Consider the following 19,490-nt stretch of genomic DNA (forward strand, 5'->3'; position numbering starts at 1 on the left):
ACTGAGCCAGCGCTGCGGGGGGAAAGCTTCTTGCTCTTTGCCTCTAGCCTTCCCTGGCAGCAGCAGCAGGATTGAGGGCTACACGGGCACATGCTGCAAATGGAAGTGGAGCAGCAGGCTGGAGGACCTGCCCACATACACAGCTAGGGGCCCAGCTGTTCTAGCCCGCCAGTGTGGGAACATGGTCTGCTTGATCAGCGCTAGTGCAGGCGTCGCCCTGAGCCAGCGAGGACACCGCTCACCCGCATGGTGCCACAAAGTGTCCAGCCTTGTGTTTCACCACTCGCCTGGGGTGGGGGGGGTGCTAACTCAAATACGGATTGAGTCAGGCGATCCTGCCTGGCTTTGCAATCTAGGCACACTGATGAGTCAGCTGCTGGGTGAGGCCCTTCTAGAATTCCATTCCAACCTACCGCAAGAGGCAAATAAATCTCCCGCGCTCACGTAACACACTTATTTCTTCCTGGTTAATGGGACTTTGGACCGTGCGCCGGTCACGTGCAGCCGAGTGAGGTGAGGGAGGCAGGCGCAGCAATGCCCTGTTTGTAGGGTGACCTTTTTTTGTTTTTTTAAAGCCCTCTGTAAAACAGTTTAGAAATGTGTAAAACTCTGATTCAGCGGCAAAGAGTTTCCTGTTTAGCCTTCCCATTGTCTCAGTTAACAGGGAACTGACGGCCAGGGCTTTCAGTTGCAAGATGTGCTAGGTCAGTGTTTCTCAACCAATGGTAGGTGTACCCTTAGGGGTACTTGAGAGAAGTCGGGGGGGATACATCAACACAACTGAAATTTGGAGAAAACTGAATGTTTGTTTTCAGTTGTACGGTGCTTTATTATTTTTGTACATTTTACACCCAAAAATTGCATCGCCCGCCTACGATTAAGTTGTTTAAACAAATGTGCTGCCGTGGCAGAAAAAAAATGTGTCTAAAAACTGTAGGTACTAGGGGTACTTATAATTTTTTGTTTGAAAAAGGGGTACTCTATAAAAAAAATGTTGAGAAACACGGGTCTAGACAAACAGTCGGCTATTCTCTGCAGCACCCTCAAAGCTCAAATTTGACAGTGCACCAACAGGGATCTCAAAAAGGCTCTTCCCAGCATGATTGCTACACAAGTGAAAGACCAAAAAAAAGTAGGAATTTCTAGTAGAAAACTTGGCCACTTTAAAAACAAAACCATCCCACCCTCTGTAGAAAATGCTTGTGCCAATAACACTCTTCCAGCACGCTGCTGCTTAAGGCAACCGGCCTAAATCTTTGCAAGTTAATGTCATGGACAGTCGGGGAAAAAAATGCTTGTAGGGGTGAAAGGACTATAAAGCTACACGCTGAAAGTGCTTTAAAAGGGGGTTGGTCTCCCAGACCAACACAGCCCCTCTTGTGCCAAAAAACACCTTGGCTACGTCTATACTGTGCATTCTAGTGCAAGAAGATATGCAAACGAGGCGCAGTGATGAATATCGCCACGTCTCATTTGCATACCTAATAAGCCGCCATTTTGCAGAAGGGGCTTTTGCGCAAGAAGGAGTTTTCTACACTGCTCTTTCTTGCGCAAAAACCCCCTCTTGCGCAGGAGCCGTTCTGCCGCTTATTTTCAAGAAGAACAGCTCCTGTGCAAGAGGGGGGTTTTATGCACAGGAAGGAGCAGTGTAGCCAGCACCTTCTGGCGCAAAAGCCCCAGCTGCAAAAAATGGCAGCTCATTAGGTATGCAAATCGCTGTGCTGCGTTTGCATCTCTTCTTGCGCAAGAATGCGCAGTGTAGCCATAGCCCTCTAGGCTACAGCTACACTGGCAGCTTCGTGCACAAGAACTCTTTTGCGGAAGCGTTCTGGTGCAAAAACTCTTCCAGAAGAGAGAGTCTACACTGGCATGTGCTTTTGCGCAAAGCATCCTTGCCAGTGTAGCCTCTCTCTTGCGCAAGAAAGCTCTGACGGCCATTTTAACCATAGGGCTTTCTTGCTCAAGAAATTCCTGTTGCCTGTCTACACTGGCCTCTTGCGCAAGAACAGTTGTGCAAAAGGGCTTATTCCTGAGTGGGAGCATCAGAGTTCTGGCACAAGCAGCCCTGATTTCATACATTAGCATGTCAGTTTACTTGCGCAAGAGCACACGGCCAGTGTAAACAGGCAGCAAGTTTTTGCGCAAGAGCGGCTGCTTTTGCGCAAGATCGCGCCAGTGTAGACACAGCCTTAGTGTTTTTATGAAGTGTTGGCTCCTGGCAGGCTAATACAGTGTGAAAGGGGCAGTTGGAGTCTAGCCTCCTAGGGCAGGGTCAGAGCCGTTCACTGAATTCCAATCCATGACACCTGCCTCTATGCACACAGACTGGCACCCCGCTAGCGGCTCTTGCAGACTCTAGTGCTGATGCAGGAGAGCGAAAAGACCCAGCTTGACTCAGCCGCTGGGCTCAGGCCTAGAGCTTTGCACAGGCTAAGTAGACTGGATCGGCTGTGTCTACACTGGGCCACTTATTCCGGAAAAGCAGCCGCTTTTCCGGAATAAGCTGCGAGCTGTCTACACTGGCCCCTTGAATTTCCGGAAAAGCAGTGACGATTTACTGTAAGAAATCAGCTGCTTTTCCGGAAAAACTATGCTGGTCCCTCTTGGGCAAAATTCCTTTTTCCGGAAAACTGTTCCAGAAAAGGGCCAGTGTAGACAGCACAGTAGTCTTTTCCGCAAAAAAGCCCCGATCGCGAAAATGACGATCGGGGCTTTTTTCTGGAAAAGCGCATCTACATTGGCCACGGACGCTTTTCCGGAAAAAGGGCTTTTCCGGAAAAGCATCCTGCCAATGTAGACGCTCTTTTTCCAGAAATACTTATAACGGAAAACTGTTCCGTTTTAAGCATTTCCGGAAAAAGGTGCCAGTGTAGACACAGCCAAGCTTATGTTCTGGAGCCAGGATCACGTCAGCCCTGCGCTGCCTCCATGGAGATAATTTGGAGTCCTCCTTCCCCACTGCAGCCTACCGTGGGACAGAACACTGAGCTTGTGGAGGCTACGTTACACCAGTGCTGGAGGCTAAGATGTTGCCTGATGCCGAGTTTCTTCCCAGCCCTCTGGGTGCCTTTCTAGTCACCTTACCAAGAAAGCCAGGACAATGGTGATTAGATAAAAGTTCCCAGCAAATGCCACCTGCACTAGGTGCATTTCCATCTTCTGCTCTAATTTTACAGCTGACTTTCTACAGCCAATTGTCTTGCTTGACACACAACTGGCCCAGCCACTACAGCAAGAGAAAAATCTAAATAGATGCTAGAGTACATAGCCTAGCCAGTTCCGCTCAGCTACCAAGGCTACATCTACACTGCAGTTTTTGCACAAAAATGGCCGTTTTGGCGCAAAAACTCGTGGAGGGTCCACACTACAAGCACACTTTTGTGCAAGAAAAAGTAAAGTAGATCATCAGACAACAAGGCTTTTTGTGCAAGTGATTCCTCTTTCTACGAGGAATAATCTTGTCCGCAAAAAGTTCTTGCGCAAGAAGCCTACAGTGTAGACATAGCCCCGCCCCATGGTAGGGCCACTGGAGGAGGATGTGGGTCTGGCACCACGTGGCATTGGATCAATTTCCAAAAATGGAGTGAAGATGTCAGGAGCTGCCCCTGGTTGTGTCTACACTGCAGTCCTCTTTCAAGAGAGGAATGCAAATGCAGCCAAACGAAATTGCAAATGAAGCGCGCATTTGAAGTTCCACGCTTCGTTTGCATAATGAAGTGCTTTTTCGAAAAAACATATTTCAAAAGAAAAAACGCAGTCTAGATGGGGTTATTTCGGAAAAAAACCCTCGTCTTTTGAAATAACCCTTACTCCTTAAAAAAATGAGGTTTAAGGGTTATTTCGAAAGAAGGTTTTTTTTTCAGAATAACCCTATCTAGACTGCATTTTTTCTTTCAAAATAGGGTGTTTCAAAAAAGCGCCTGGATGCCATTATGCAAAGGAAGCATGGGAAATTCAAATCCACGCTTCATTTGCAATTTCGCTTGGCTGCATTTGCATTCCTCTCTCGAAAGAGAAATGCAGTGTAGACATAAACTTCATGCCTTGGAGCCAGGGAGGAACAGTCATGCTTTCTGCTTGTAAAAGATCCCAACCCGCACACACCCCCACCCAAGGGATACAGTGAAACTGACTAGACACGCAGTGCTGTCAAATGCACAACTTAGAGAAAAAATAAAATTCTCATGAGCTTGCTGTTACTTGCACTAAGTTAAAATGTTTCAGAATTAGCGCTCGATCAGGCAGCCTCTTTAACGAGATACTAAGGCTGATAGGCGGCTGCTGACTCCAACAGAGACTAATGATCAACTTGTTGCTATTATGGAAAAGGAGTTGGTTCAGTTCAACTTGTTTCCGAACACGGTTATTTTAGCTCTTCTAGGTTGCAGGGTCATTCAGCAGGGTAATACAGCAGGGTTTGGCAGGCACAAATAATTACTAACGCACTGCCGATGGAGTTCATTCACCCACTAGCTTCAGGAAGCCGCTACAGGTGCCAGTTTTACTTAGTGCACAAGAGGGCATATTGCTTATTTCAATGTGTTGTCTCAATGCGGGCACTGGGCGTGGGTAGGCTGCAGAGGCCTGAAATGGTACTGGACACACAGCAACACTATGGGTACATTGTCTGACAACAAGCTTATGTCACGCATGAGGTTGCCGGCTATAGCGCACCGGAAAGGAGGATAAAACATTCAAGAGCAACAGCTGCTTCGACCATCATTCTGTGAAGCTGATCCATCTCTGTCCAAAGGGAAACACACTGGGAAGGCCAGTGGAGAGCAGAGCAGCTGACTGAAATGCTGCCATTGATCATTTAAAAAAAAAACAAAAAACAAAAATCTTTCCTCCTTAGCAAAATCTCTTTTATACAGAGGGTTATGAGTCTTCTGAGCAACACCATATTGGATGAACCCAAGCCGGGAAACCAGGCTTCATACTAATATTTAGAACAAAATACTGAAAAGTTTCCAAACCTCTGGTAAAAAACTGCAGTAGAAAATGACACGTATCAAATATACATTCTCCTTCATTAGTGCTGTACCCTTTGCAAAGTGCTGGTTCTTAAAAATGGAATGCTGAGAAGTTAAATGCTGGTTTTGCAGGACCAACTTCAGTTTGAGTGTAGATTTTTTTGGTCCCCGTTACCACCCTAAAAAATGTTTGCTTATAGGGGACTTCTAGGCTACGGCTACACTGCAGTGCTATTTCGGGAGCCTGGCGGTCTCCTAAAATAGCTACTCTGTGGCTTTTGAGCACGCCCATTATTTCGAAATACAACAGGCTCGCTATTCCGACATCCCGGTAAACCTCGTTCCACGAGGAGTAAGGGACGTTTCAGATGAGCGATTTATTTCAAAATAAGGGCTGTGAAGACAGTGCCAAATTTCAAAATAAGCTCTTTTGAAATGAACTCGAAATACGCTACACAATTTGTGTAGCTCAAATTGCGTAGCTCGTTTTGCACTCTGGGTGCAGTGCAGACACACCCTTAGGGATGGTGAAATAGAGGGACAACAAAAATGAAGGGGGCTGCTACCCAGTGTAATGAGTCGCCTGCCATTGGAAAGGGGCTATAAAAGGACGGGAAGTGGTTTCTTGGCACATGGCCTGACTCATTGTACTTGGAGCTGCGGGTACTCAGCACTGCTGAAAATCAGACCTAGGCTGACCGCTGTCTCTGGCCCCCAAGCTAGTGTTCATGCGGAGCGACTCGGTGATGCTAGACTAGCGGGAAAGGCAAATTAGCAGGTCTGAGAACCACCATTTCAGCTCTTTGAGGCTCTGACTCAAAGCACGCTCAGGGCAACGCGGGCGTGTGCTTGTCTCCGGTAAAGGACTGCGCGCCCAAGGGATCCACAGGCCACGAGGCGCGGGAGGAGGTATCCCCCTCTAGACAAACCCCACTGGAGAGCTAGAGCATGAAGCAGAAGGACGCTTAGCACCGAGGGCTCCTTGGTCACAGTGTCAGTAGAGAGCGGCATGGAGCCTAGTTCCCCGAGAGGAGGGAGGAGTGGGAGTAATGGGGCTGGTACTTCCGCAGCTCTTGCTGCAGCTGCTCCTTCAGTGTCAAGATCTGTGAAGGAGAGGATTGAAAAAGGGGCCTCAGTCAGCATGTAGGGCACGCGGGGGTCCCCGGAGCTGCACCAAGGCCAGATGGTGCTGCAGTGTTTTGGGGGTATTTCCCAGAAGGCCGGGAGATGAAGGGGAGTGTATGACACAGCCACCTCTGCCCAGCAGGGATCTGGGGGGAGATACTTTAGCTGTAGGGGAAGGGCCCAGCCTTGCCCATCAGGAACCACTTACAGCTGCGTCAGTCCCTGTTGGGTCACGGGCTAAATGGGAGCTCACAGCTGCACCAGTCCCAGTCTCTCCCAGCAGGAGTCGCTGTAGGGGCACCAGCTATATGGCACAGCAGTGCCAATTCCAGCAGGGGTCACCATAGGGTCATGGGCTAAGTGGGAGCTCAAGGCTGTGCCAGTTCCAGCCTCTCCCAGTAGGGGTCACTGTAGTCACTAGCTATATGGCACAGCTGCACCAATCGCAGCCTCTCCCAGCAGGAGTCGCTGTAGGGGCACCAGCTATATGGCACTGCAGTGCCAATCCCAGCCTCTCCCAGCAGGGGTCACTATAGAGCCACAGGCTAAATGGGAGCTCAAGGCTGTGCCAATCCCAGCCTCTCCCAGCAGGGGTCACCATAGGGTCAATGGTTGTATGGCCCAGCAGCGCCAATCCCAGCCTCTCCCAGCAGGGGTCGCTGTAGTCACTAGCTATATGGCACAGCTGCACCAATTTGCAGTTTCCAGCTTGAGTCCCTCACAGGGAGCAGAGCCCAGGGCTGCCCCAGTCATGCAACAGCAGCAGCAAAGCTCACCTGCTCCTCCAGCCCTTTCACGCGCTGCCTGTGGGCTCTCTCCCTGGCCTCCAGCGTGCGCTCTGCCTGAATCTGGGAGCCGCGCAGCCGCTCAATCTCCAGCTGCAGCTCCTGCCGGTGGCGGGTGGCCACCTCCACCAGGCTCTGGGACTGGGTCTGCTCCAGCTCCGCTACCTGAGCCTACACAAGGGAGAGGAGGGTCAGTGCAGCCAGGGGCCACACTGGTCTAGGGGCCACACAGGCCCCCCTGAGGGCTGATTTACTCCACCTTGGGATCCCCCTCACTCAGACCCAGCACCCCCGCTGTCTGAGTTACCGCTGAGGGCCGCCCCCCTGAGAGCCAGGCTCTGACCCAGTCAGCTCTCAGGGCTGGGAGGGTCCTGGCCCCACTGCCAGACCTAAGCAGCCCATCCTTTGACACACAGGCGGGTCAGGGCTCTTCTCTCACACACACGCACACCCCTCCAGGCTTCTGCTCCAGGCCAAGCCCAAACCATCCCTAGCCACAGGTATTTCCTCCTCCTCGGATTTCTCACAACCTGTCTCAGAGCCAGCACGGCGACAGCCCCTGCGTGCTTCTTCCCTTGCATGGCAACACCAGGGACTGTAAAGGGACTAGACGGTCCAGCTCACACCCGGCTGTGGCTAACACAGGACGGAGCCCCCCTCAGAACCCGTCAGCACAAGCCCCACTGCCCACCTCGGGGAGCAGTCACCTCCCCCCACACGCCCTAGTGGGCTAGTGCCCCATTCAGCTCCCAAGCCGTTTCACTGGTGCTGCAGCGGCAGCTGAGCAGTTAAGTTCACTGGGTTTTGTCTCTCTGCAGCCTGGGTTGTTCCAAGTCTTGGCTCACGTTTTCTGCACCGTTCCCAGGCTTCTCGGCTACGTTGCCCATGGCAGGTTGTCCCCACGCTCAGGCTGGTGCTCTGCATGGGGTTCCACTGTAACCCTGTCAGAGCTGGTTGCTGCGAGGCTGCTATTTTAAGGCCCCCCCCCCCCCCCCCCAGGATTCCACCACGGTCACGCTCACGCCCAAGCCTCGGGTCTCCTTCCTGCCTGCTGAATGGTTTCACACATGCTCGTGGACTTTTTTGACCAAAAATATTTTCCTGGCAGATGCGTGTAGCACAAACTTCTCAAGCAGGGACAATGGCAGCTTTGATTCAAGTCTCAAGCAGGAGAATCAAAATAATTGTTTCGAAACCCGAGCCAGTGTCACTTTGTTTGGGTGTTTGGAAGGCAAGACATGAACGTTTTCCGTTGACTTGTGAGGCCTCGTGCCCCTTCCCTTTTTAAAACGGTCTCCCCCACAGCCCTCCCCCCAAGTGGAAAAAGTTCGACAATCGAGGGAGTGGGAAAAGAAAGCACTTTTCGCACTTCCTTTCTGGTTCCCAACTGGAAAATGTTTGCTGACCAGTTAACACAGCTGGGCCACAGACAGCGCGCAGCTGAGCTGACAGCCGGGCATGGGGCAAGAACTGGAGTGTAGACAAGGTCCCGGGACTTTACTGCTCTCACACAGGGCCCTGAGCACAGGGTCTCCTGGAGGTGCCATTTCCCAATCCCCCGCTCCTGCCCTCAATGCACCTTCTGCCCAAACGTAGGGCAAGCACCCGTAGGGCCCAGCTGGAACGGATCAGGAGCCGGCGGCCAGTTCCACTGTCAGCTTCGCGGCTCAGGTGCTCCTGAGTAACCCCTTGGAGCATGTGTTCCAGGTCCCTGGCTGGTCTCAGGCCACGGCAGCGGTGGAAGCCCTCAGCTCTTTAGCTCAGGCTGTAGCAGCTCATGCAGGGCTGATCCCTGGTGAGTGGTTCACACTCAGCCGCAATGTATTCAAACCTCAGCAGCTTCTACCCTCCTCTCGGCTCCACCCTTGAAACGCTGTGTAGACTTGGGTGAACTGCTTCCTGCCTCCGTGTCTCAGTTTACCCTCCCACTCTCTGGCCATCCAGCGTGTGCCTACACAGCACCCTAAACTCGAAATAAGAGATGCAACTGGCGCCACGCCGATTGCATCTCTTATTTCGATTGTATTTTGAAATCGCTTGCTGCGAACTCTGGCGTGTCTGCACAGCACCACATTTTGAAATAACGTGCTATTTCGAGACATCCCTTAATCCTCGTGGAACGAGGGTTGCAGGGATGCCAGAGGATCACACCCGTTATTTTGAAAAATATATGTTTAAAAGATGTGGGCTGTGTCTACACTGGCAAGTTTTTCCGCAAAATCAGATGATTTTGCGGAAAAACTTGCCAGCTGTCTACACTGGCCGCTTGAATTTCCAGAAAAGCACTGACGATCTCATGTAAAATCATCAGTGCTTTTCCGGAAATACTATGCTGCTCCCGTTCGGGAAAAGTCTTTTTCCGAAAGACTTTTGTGCAAAAGGGCCAGTGTAGACAGCAGAGATTTGTTTTCCGCAAAAAAGCCCCAATCGCGAAAATGGCGATCGGGGCTTTTTTGCGGAAAAGCGCGTCTAGATTGGCCACGGATGCTTTTCCGGAAAAAGTGCTTTTCCGGAAAAGCATCCTGCCAATCTAGACGCGATTTTCCGAAAAAAGCATTTTCGGAAAATCATGCCATTGTAGACGTAGCCGTTGAGTAGCTATTTCAGGATACCTCCGGTAGACGTACCCCCAGATGGTAACCTGGCGAGGGTTTCTCCTGCTACCTGCCTGTCCAGGGCGCTGCACAATGCGTTACCAGCTATTATAGGAGTCACAGAAATTCACAGCAAGCCCTGGGCTGCTTGCCACTGGCTCCATACTAACGGGGAGTGTCATACAGAAGGGCAGCATGAAAGGCCCAGGACTAGCTACAAGCCCCTGCCGGCTGCATCACTCACCCAGGAGCACGTTATCAGCCTTCTAACCATGCCTAGGTTCTCCTGCGAGGACCAGCAGCCCAACCAAAAGAGAGAAGGCAGTGAGCACGCCAGCGGGCGCAAGGTTCAAAGGTCAGCTGGGATGGGGGAGGGGGGATAGGTGAGCAAGTCTCCCCCTCCCGGGACAGCCAAGGATTCCAGGTGATGGGGGCGGGCCGATCCACAGCCAATGGGAGACTTCGATGGGCTTAGGATCAAGCCCCGTGCATGGACACAGCTGCAGGGCCACGGCCTCCCTGACCTTAACCCCTCTCCTTGCATCGGCTCTGCTGCTATGCAGCTGCCCCTTGCTTCTGCGGCACCTGGCAGCATCCAGCCTGGCGCAGGGAGGGAGGCGCGTGTGCGCGGAGGGAGGCTGTGCCCGCCGTGGGCAGCTGGAAGGAGGGCAGCCTCGAGGGGGCAGGCACGGGTCATGAACCCTCGCTAGCCCCTGCACACCATGCAGGCAGGCTCCTTGGCAGGCTGCAGCAGTTCCTGTGCCAGCCCGGAGCAGAGGGTGCCCCACTGGGGGAGTGGGGAGGGGAGGTGGAGACGATCCAACAAGTGGGGGGGGGGGAGAGGAGGTGGCCCGGGGCGGGGCATCAAGGGAAGAGATGGAGTGAGGGTGTGGCAGAGAGAAGGGGTGGGGCAGGGGCGGGGCCTCAGGGATCCAGTTACCAGCCATTCAAAAGGTAGCAGCCCCAGGCTGCTCGGCCTCGGCTCTTCCCCCTCCTCTGCCCCCTCCCCATCTGTCTCACGGCCTCGGCTTGTACGGCTGTCACAGCACCTCCCCCTGAACAGCCCGTCACACCACGCAGGGCGCTGGCGCTGGCTCGTGTCCCAGCTCGCACGGCCGCCCAGGGGCCAAACGGAAAGCTCCTGGCTCCCCTGACCCATCCGCCCGCCGGGGCTGTAACTCCTAGGCCATCCTGCCACTTCAGTCTATACCCCGGAGCTGCCTGACAAGTCCTCCCGGCTCAGCCCATTCCGCCGCTCTGGGGCTTGCCCAGCAGGCTGGAGAGCAGGGAGAGGGCCAAGCAAACAGGCAGCACTAGCTGCTCCTAGCCCTCACTCACACCCACGGGCAGATTAAATTGTATTTGGCCCCTCTCAGCCCATCAGCCCCATTTGTATCTCTTCCCCCCCACCCCCACCCCCTTCTTTCATCCCTCCCCCAGTCTGTCGCCTCTTAGAGTCACAGAATCCCAGAGCTGGCAGTAATCTCAGGGGTCACCAAGTCCAGCCCCCTGCCTAAAGCACCCAGAACCACCCAACACATCCTGCCCGAGGCCCCACACACGCTGGGGCAGGCTGGAGAGCCCATGGCCATGTCCTGACACCTCCGCAGCGTGGGACTGAGCCTGGGAGCAGATCCACTGGGGGCTTCCACCCCCCACGGGACCACAGGAACCGGAGCCGTGCCAAGGGCTTTGGAAAGAAGCCCCACTCCCTCCCCCCCCACCAGCTGCTCAGCACAAAGCACTCAATGGGGGGCAGTGGGGTTGCTCGATCACCTCCAGTAGCTGGATCTGCCGCTGCGCCTCCGCCAGCTCCTGCTCCACCGTGTTGAGGGAGCGGTCCAGCCGGCCCTTCGCCGCCGACAGCCGCACCGAGTCCTCGTGCGTCTTCAGCTTCTCGCGCTCCACCTGCCACGGGCAAGCGCGGGGGTCAGGCCTCGCTGGGGGTGGCTGCGTGCCACGCTACGCTCTGGTCCGTGGGACCCAGGCGGGTGGACGCGGCGGTCCCATGCCCGTGCTTGGGCATCCACACGGCATCGTTCACCTCGGCTTTCACTGGCTGGGCCCACGGGGCCACACGGCACTGCGCAAACCTGGAGTCGGGGCGGCCACTTGAGCCGCATCCACACTGCCAAGCTGTGGGACTCGGGCTTGGAGCCACTCTCCAGAGCCGGGTCCTGAACACTCGCTGAGCCGGGCGCGGACACAAAGGGGGTGGGGGCTCAAACCTGAGTCAGAGCGCACGGTGCCCACACCCCTCGTGGTCACAGGGGCTGCGTGGAGGTGACGTGGTCCCAAGCCCCACCCCACATACTGGGACCAGGCTCCTGCTGCTCAGGCCCCGCTCGTGCTAATTAGAACCATAGAGCTGGAAGAGACCTCAGGAGTCATCCAGTCCAGCCCCCTGCCCAAGGCAGGACCAACCCAACTCAATCAACCCAACCAGGGCTGTGTCAAGCCGGGACTTAAACACCTCTAGGGATGGAGATTCCACCCCTCCCTCGGGAACCCAGCCCAGCGCCTCCCCACCTGCCTAGTGGAAGAGTTTTTCCTAACGTCCAACCTAGACCTCCCCCGCTGCAACTTGAGCCCATTGCTCCTTGTTCTGCCACCACTGAGAACAGCCTCTCTCCATCCTCTTGGGAACCCCCCTTCAGGGAGTTGCAGGATGCTCTCAAATCTCCCCTCGCTCTTCTCTTCTGCAGACTAAACAAACCCAAGTCCCTCAGCCTCTCCTCATAGGTCATGTGCTCCAGCCCCCTAATCAATTTGGTCGCCCTCCGCTGGACCCTCTCCAATGCGTCCACATCCTTTTTATAATGGGGGGCCCCGAATTTCTCGTTTGTATTCCAGGCCAGAAGCTGCTACCAGTGGGGCACGAGGGGCGTCGCGCAGTGGGAGGCTGACTAATGAAGACTGGATGTTGGCCTGGTCCTCGTGGTTTACTTCAACGGGCTCGGGCAAGCCCTCAGCCCCGCCCCTTCCGATGAGGCCCCGCCCGCCAGGGGAACCAAGCCGCCTCTCCACGCACCCCCACCATGGAGAGGCAGGGCAGCGAGCCATGCATCCCACCACCACCACGGGGAGGAGAGGGCGGGCAGCACGTGTCCCCCAGCCCTATGGTAGGCGTCCTGGGGGCGGCATATGGGTGGGGCCAAGCTGGCGGTTTGTTCCCCCACCTAGCGGACCCCTGCCCACGTCAGTGGGGGCTGTGAGGAAACCCACAGGAAGAACAACGAGGAGTCCGGGGGCGTCTCAGAGACGGGCAGATTTATCTGGACATAAGCGTTCGTGGGCGAAACCCACCTCGTCGGATGCACCGAATAAACCCGCCGGGCTTTCAGGGCCCCAGGACTCCGCGTTGCTTTTGCGGACAGACTAACAGGGCTCCCCCTCTGAGCCTTGCCGCCCAGGAAGGAAACAGGACAGCCCCGGCCCCTGCACCCATGGGAGGGCCGGGGGAAGAGAGCCACCCCGCACAGGCTGGGGAGTTAACCCCCCTCGTGAAACGCTTTGCTCCCACTGGGTCTGTAAGCAGGAGGCCCGCTCACCGCAGCCACAGGCAGGGCTGCCAAACCGCACCAGACTGGATGGGCAAGCCCGGTCCAAGAGCAGGAGAACGGCTGGATTCCCCCAGCGGGGAGGGAACAGGCCCATACACGAGGGGAGCACCCAGAGACCGCGAAGGAAACGGGCGCCGCCCCCTGCGCCCACGACACGCAGCACCTTCCACCACGGACTGGACGGGCATTTCAGGCAGAGCCCTAGGATTTCAGGCAAGCGCCCTCCCGCCCGGCTGTCACAGCTGCCAGGCAACCAAGCTGAAACGGGATTCAAACCTGGGGCCAGAGCAGGATCCCGGGGGATTTTGCAGCCCCGGCTAGTCAGCCCCAGAGCAGGCCAGCAGGGAAGATGGCACGGAGCGGGCGGCTTCCCGCAACCCTCTCCCCACGGCTAACCCCGGCGCCGGTTCTTGGAGGGACGCCGGCTAAGCAGGCTACAGATTCCAGCTCCGGGCGGGGGGAGCACAAGCCCCGTCCCCGGCGCCCGCAGCTCACCTTGTCGAGGGTCTTCTTGAGGGCCACGTTGTCCTTCTCCAGCCGCAGGGAGGAGCGCTCCGCCTCCCGCTTCTCGCTCTCCAGCTGGGCCAGCGCCCGCTGCAGGCTGCCCAGCCGCTCCTGCAGCAGGCGCTTGTCGTCCTGCAGCTTCTGCAGGCTCCGCAGGGCCGCGCCCTCGCTCTCCTGGCACTGCCGCAGCAGCTGGGCAGGAGGGGAGGAGAGCCGAGGTGGAGCGCAGCATCCCGGGGCAGGGGAGATCGCCACCGTGCGCCAGATCGGCCCGGCGGCCTAGTGGTTAGTGAGCAGTACTTCCGGGGGGGGAGGCCTGCGCCGGGGCCTCTTGCTCTGTGGTGGGTGAAGGCAGCAGGAGGAGGTAGGGGGCAGCGATCCTGCCAGGACCCTGGCTTGCCCCATGGAAGGGCTGATGGGACACCCTGGGGAGCATATTCCCTCCCGGTCTGAACTCCCGGAAGGCAGGAGGCCGCCAGCAGAAGAGGCCGGGGGGGACTTTGCACAACAGAGGAGCTGGGCGGGGTGGGGGGAGGCGGGGGCAGGAACGGCCCCAGCAGGGAGGGAAGGTGGCTGCTTCAGTGCCCTGGCGGGGCAGGCAGAAGTCACCAACCCATAGGGAGCCCTGTGTTCTACTGCTCCGAGGGGACCTCTGCTGCCTCCTCCCCCGAGGGCGGCTCGGTAGCGGGGGGTCACCGCCCCAGCATGGGGGACACATGGCACAGAACGCCCTGGGGAAACCCCTCCCCCTGCGCAGTCGGTGTGCCGGTGGGGGTGATGCTCTTTGCCGGGTCATTCCCCGATGCCGGCGTGCGCCCTGGGGGATGGCAGACACAAGGCCAGGGACCGTCAGCGTAGGGGGTCCCCATGGCGAGCCAGCCGCAACCCCGCGGCAGCCGCTCCCACAGGTCTGCGGAGTCAGCTCCCTCCCTCCCCCGCCCGCCGCGCCCAGCTGGCACGACAGTCGTCCCCGGTGCCGCGTCCTCACCTCCTGCTGCTGCCGGACCTGCCCTGCCAGCTCTTCCCGCTCCAGCTCCAGCTCCGCCTGCGCCGTCTTCAGCCCCTGGAGCCGGTCGGCCAGCACGCCGTTCTGCTTCTTGGCTTCGGAGGCCGCCTGGCGGGCCGCATCCAGCCGCTCCTGGGCCGGGAGAGGACAGGGGCCGGGTTGCACATCACGGAGCCTGCCCAAGCTCCGGCTCGGATTGAGTAACCGGCACTAGCAGGACGGAGCCGCCGCCTTGCAGCACGGCGCACGGGGAGGGGACCCGGCCCCAGGGTGGTTTGCAGGGGGGTCTGCATGGGGAGGTGTCTCCAGTCGGGCTCAGTACCAGCAGTTCCTCCCCCACCGCTGCCGCTGTCCTTCCATCCTGCTGGAAACCTCTGCCCATGGCCCCTGTGCCACACACACCCTGCCCGCACCCAGGCGACGCCCACCTGCAGCACGCGGCGGTCGTGCTCGCTGGCCATCAGCGCCTTCTGCAGCTGCAGCACCTTCTCCTGGGTGGTGCCGGCGCTGGCGTTGATCTCCGACAGAGACAGGCACAGGCCCTGCACCTTGTCCTTCAGCGCGCTCTCGCCTTCCTCGGCCTTGGCCAGGGTCAGGTGCAGTCGCTCCACAGACAGCTGCAGGGCACTGGCCTTGGTCTCGCTGTCGGCGACCTGCGTGGGATCAGCGCAGTCCGGCCATAAGCCAGTGCCCCGGCCACATCTCCCGAGTTCCTATCCGATGGCCACCCCGGCGCTGCAGTCAGAGCCCGGCCCTTCATGGCAGGGCCACAGTGGGCAGCTGGAGCGGGGCCAGCCCCACAGGCGTTACACAAACCACTCTGCCCTTAAGGATCCTAACACTGCAATACATTGTTTAGGCTGGACATTAGGAAAAAGTTCCTAACTGTCGAGGTGGTCAAACACTGGAATACATTGCCCAGGGAGGTTGTGGAATCCCCGTCTCTGGAGATATTTAAGAGCAGGTTGGATAAATGTCTAGCAGGGATGGTCTAGTCAGTATTTGGTCCTGCCATGGGGGCAGGGGACTGGACGCGATGACCTCTCGAGGTCCCTTCCAGTCCTAGTGTTCTGTGACTCTATGATTCTATCCTTCAAAGTGGTGCAGCCTGTGCAGCTGGCTAACCCGAAATATCCGCAGAAACAAGGAGACTGTATCCTGCGGCATCTTAGAAACGATCAGATCGATTGGGGCATAAGGGGGCGGGGGTCCAACCCACTTCATCAGATGAACTGGAGTGGAGTTCACAGAGGCAGGGGTATATATAAGGTCAACAAGAGAAAGAGGGTACTTGGGACAATGAGACTAATCAAGTCGGGGGAAGTGGCTCATTCGCAGCATTTGGTGTGGAGCTGAGACTGTCGAAGGAGGGGAAATTGCCTCTGTACCACGCTAACCAGTTCAGATCCTTATTCAGTCCCAAGCTGATAGTGTTGAATTTGCAAATGAACTCCAGTCCGGCTGTCCCCTTTGTCACTGGGGTTTGAAGTTCTTTTGTAGAAGGATGGCTACTTTCATCTCCATCCCTGAGTGTCCAGGGACGTTAGAGTGCCCCCTACAGGTTTGTGTGCGTTGCCTTTCCTGACGTCTGACTTGTGCCCATTTATCCTTTAGCGCTGGGACTGTCCGGTTTGGCCCATATCCACGGCAGAGGGGCATTGCTGGCACTTAAAACTTAAATACCCACCCGGGGATGTGAAGAAACAGACTGACAGAGATGGAGGGTACTCAGAAGTCACCTACTTAAGGACAGGCCCCAAAGGAAAACAACAGAACAGCTACAGCCCCCAGCTCCAACCCCACCAGTGCATCATCGACAATCTATAACCTAGCCTGGAAAACAATCCTTCACAGGCGTTGGGAGACAGGCCAGCCCTCGCCTACAGCCAGCCCCCCAGCATGAAGCAAATACTCACCAACAGCCACACGCCACAGAAACACTTACCCAGAAACCTACCCCTGCATTAAAACCTGCTGCACACTCTGTCCACACATCTACACATGCAACAGCATCACAAGACCTAACCACGTAAGTCGCATCATCGGGGCTCATCCTCCTGCATATCCACTACCATGATCTATGCCAGCAATGCCTCTCTGCCGTGGATATGGGCCAAACCAGACAGCCCCTGCGCCAGAGGATAAATGGACACAAGTCAGACGTCAGGAAAGGCAACACACACAAACCTGCAGGGGACACCTTAAGGGTTCGAGCTAGGTAGGCAAATGTGGGCAACTTCATTTCCATGAGGAGTAACGGTAGTTCAAATTAGGATCTCTAATTCGAACTACCTACTCCGTGCCGCGTGTAGCCGCGGGCACGGAGTTCGGACTAAGGGGGATTTAAAAATGGTGGCGCCCGGGAACATGCAAATGAAGCCCGGGATATTTAAAGGGGCAGCGGCACTACCTGTCTCTGCAGCTTGTCGACACGGTCCTGCAGCACCTGGATCTCCAGCTCCCGGTCGCTCAGCACCAGCTTCACCCGCTGCAGCTCCCCCTCCAGCGAGCGCCGCAGCAGCTCCAGCTTGGTGCAGCGGCTCTCCGCGGCGTCCAGGATCTCCTTCAGGCGCCGCTTGTCGGCCTCTAGCTTGGCCTCGTTGGCTTTCATCTTGCCGATCTTCTCCTGGGGAGAGCCGCCACGCGTCACCAGCCGCCTCCCTCTGCCCGGCCAAGGGCTCGGGGATCATGGGGCTCTGGGGCCTTCCCGGCTACGCTCCAGGCTCTGCACCCTGCTGACGTCCTGAAGCAATGACCCCGCCAAGCCCCCTCCACAGCTCCGCCTGCAGCACCCGTGCGAGTCCCCTGCACAGCCCCACCGAGGCCCCCCAGTCCCACCCAGCAGCCCCCCCAGAGCCCTGCACCGACACAAACTCTGTACATGCATCGGCCAGGAAGAGCTGCAGATCTCCGCATGCACATCCCCAGGTGCCAATACCCCCGGACATAAAGCAGGTATCTGCGGGTAGGAGCAGGTATCCGAGGGTAGACAGGGCTGCCCCCCCCGCTATTCCAACTTAGATCCCCCTGCAACTGTACCCCATGCTCAGTGCCCCACCCCCTTTCTCCAGCACTTAGTCCCACCTTCCAGCACTGCTGGTGCCCCTGCCCCCCCCCCCCCCCCGACCCTCGATGCAAAGCCCCGATCCCTTCTCCCACTGTGACTCTGCCCAGGCGCCTTGGCAGGGGCGCAGCTCCCATGTCTCCTCCTGCAGAGACCGCGCAGCCCAGAGCAAGCCCAGCTGGGTGCCAGGCCACCTCCGGGGCCCGCGTCTTCACTCCCATCCCCGGCGTGGAGGGGGCTGGTTGCAGCACGGCGGGCATTCGGCCCAGCTCCAGCGGCTCACCGGAAGCTGGACCTTTCTGGAAATGGCTGGCTTGGCCAGAGTCTGTGGGTGCCCAGATCCGCCATGGCGGGTTCCCCTGCTATCGTGGGGGGGGGGGGGAGCATGTGCTAGGACCCTGGGGAGAGGAGGGGGCTGGCAGCCACGGCCCTGGCAGGTCAGTTCTTGGCACTGCAGGTGCCAGCAGGAATCTGCAAGGAGTGGCCAGGGCTCAGCGCTGTCCTGTCAGCCTGGGAGACGCCGCACCCCTCAGGCCAAAGGGCTATCCAGAGATGCGGGGAGTGGATTTAATCTTCCCTAGGGTCACCTCATGGCTGTCCCAAGGGGGCGTGGCCTTCCAGCTCAGGGGCGTGGCCTCTCAGCTCAGGGGCGTGGCCTCTCCGCTCAGGGGGCGTGGCCTAGCATACCAGTGTCCTCGGGGCAAGGACGCTGCCTTTGTGCTTTGTACAGCACCTGGCCCAAGGGGGCCCCAGACTGGCCTGAGGTGCCGAGGTGCTGCTGCCACACACAACAAAGAGCAATAGCCAGCCCCGACCCGGGGAGACCTCTGCTCCGCCAGGGGCCCCGAGGGGGAAGCGAGGCAGCTGTCCCCAGCAGAGCAGCCACCGTGCGCGTTACCCACCGACCCCCCCGGGCTCCTCCCCAGAGTCAGCTCCGAGGTCCCGGGGGCTGGAAAATCACAGCCACCCTCTTGGCAAGAAGAGGAGAGGGGAATTACCCTTGGGGTCCGGGAGAGAGGCGGTCAGGCAGGGGCTAATCCCATGGGGTTATACAGGGGGGCGAGCACACAAGCCAGGATTCAGCGTACGCCGGAGCAGGCCGCCCTGCATGCTGGGTGCTGTAGCCTGTCCAGGCCGCACGTCCAGCAGAGCCAGGGGCTGGCTCAGGGACAGGCGCAGGCTGGAGGGGCCGAGCCGAGGGTCGCTGCCATCCAGGACAGCTATCCAGGGAGAGGGCTCGAGATGGGTCTAATCAACCCCTCGCCGACCCGGGAGGAAACGCGCCGAAGAAATGAACGCACAAAGCGGGCTATGGGGCAGAATCCCTCTCGCCCTGGGCCTGCCCTGCCCTAGGCAGCGAGATTCGGTGGCACCTATTGGCCTGGCCTTTGCCCCCTCCCCTTTGAGCCCCAGCCGTAAGCTGGAAAGAATTTTTCTCCTCCTAGAAGGCAAAGGTGCAGCACGTTCCCCCTGCGCTTTGCCGGGAGAGCGGCAGGGACTAGCTCCCACCCCGCCCTGAGCTTGGGCCCTGGCCTGGGGTTCGCAGCGCACCGAGGAATGCCGCCCGGCCGCAGGGACCCCGGCAAGACGTCCCCTCCCCTCCCCTCCCCAGACCGCGGGGAAGCTGCATGCTCAGCAGAACGCGTTCTTTGGCCTCCGGCCGAGCCGACAGACCCCGGCCCTGCCAGACTGGCAGCCTCCCAGCTTTGTTCCCTAATCCAGAGGCATGGCCGGCCTCCAAGCCCGGCAGACATAACACACACACCGCCCAGACGCAGGGCGCCCCCGGGGGCCGTGAGCTCCGAGTTCCACCAGGCCGCGAGCCCTGCGCGCTGCCAAGAGCCAGCCTCGCACGGCACAGCAAGGGTGCCCGCCC

The 19,490-nt window shown here is 57.7% G+C and overlaps 1 protein-coding gene across 4 annotated transcripts in view; it reads right to left on the reverse strand.

The window, feature by feature from the left end:
* Positions 1-804: 804 nt before the first annotated feature.
* The window catches only part of CROCC (ciliary rootlet coiled-coil, rootletin), a 76,571-nt gene continuing 57,885 nt past the window's right edge, over positions 805-19,490 (reverse strand). For 3 of the 4 annotated variants that reach the window (XM_075906402.2, XM_089773015.1, XM_075906405.2), the window contains 7 exons: positions 16,961-17,176; positions 14,979-15,203; positions 14,533-14,682; positions 13,536-13,736; positions 11,254-11,385; positions 6,875-7,054; positions 805-6,076 (listed from right to left, as the gene is read on the reverse strand). In XM_075906402.2, the coding sequence (XP_075762517.2) occupies positions 5,990-6,076; positions 6,875-7,054; positions 11,254-11,385; positions 13,536-13,736; positions 14,533-14,682; positions 14,979-15,203; positions 16,961-17,176 (1,191 nt within the window). In that variant the 3' untranslated portion in view covers positions 805-5,989. The remainder of the gene's footprint in view (positions 6,077-6,874; positions 7,055-11,253; positions 11,386-13,535; positions 13,737-14,532; positions 14,683-14,978; positions 15,204-16,960; positions 17,177-19,490) is intronic. The other variant, XM_089773016.1, reaches the window with a different exon arrangement.

This window comes from Pelodiscus sinensis, chromosome 24 (assembly GCF_052426305.1).
Source record: "Pelodiscus sinensis isolate ZL-2025 chromosome 24, ASM5242630v1, whole genome shotgun sequence".
Taxonomy (NCBI): Eukaryota; Metazoa; Chordata; order Testudines; family Trionychidae; genus Pelodiscus; species Pelodiscus sinensis.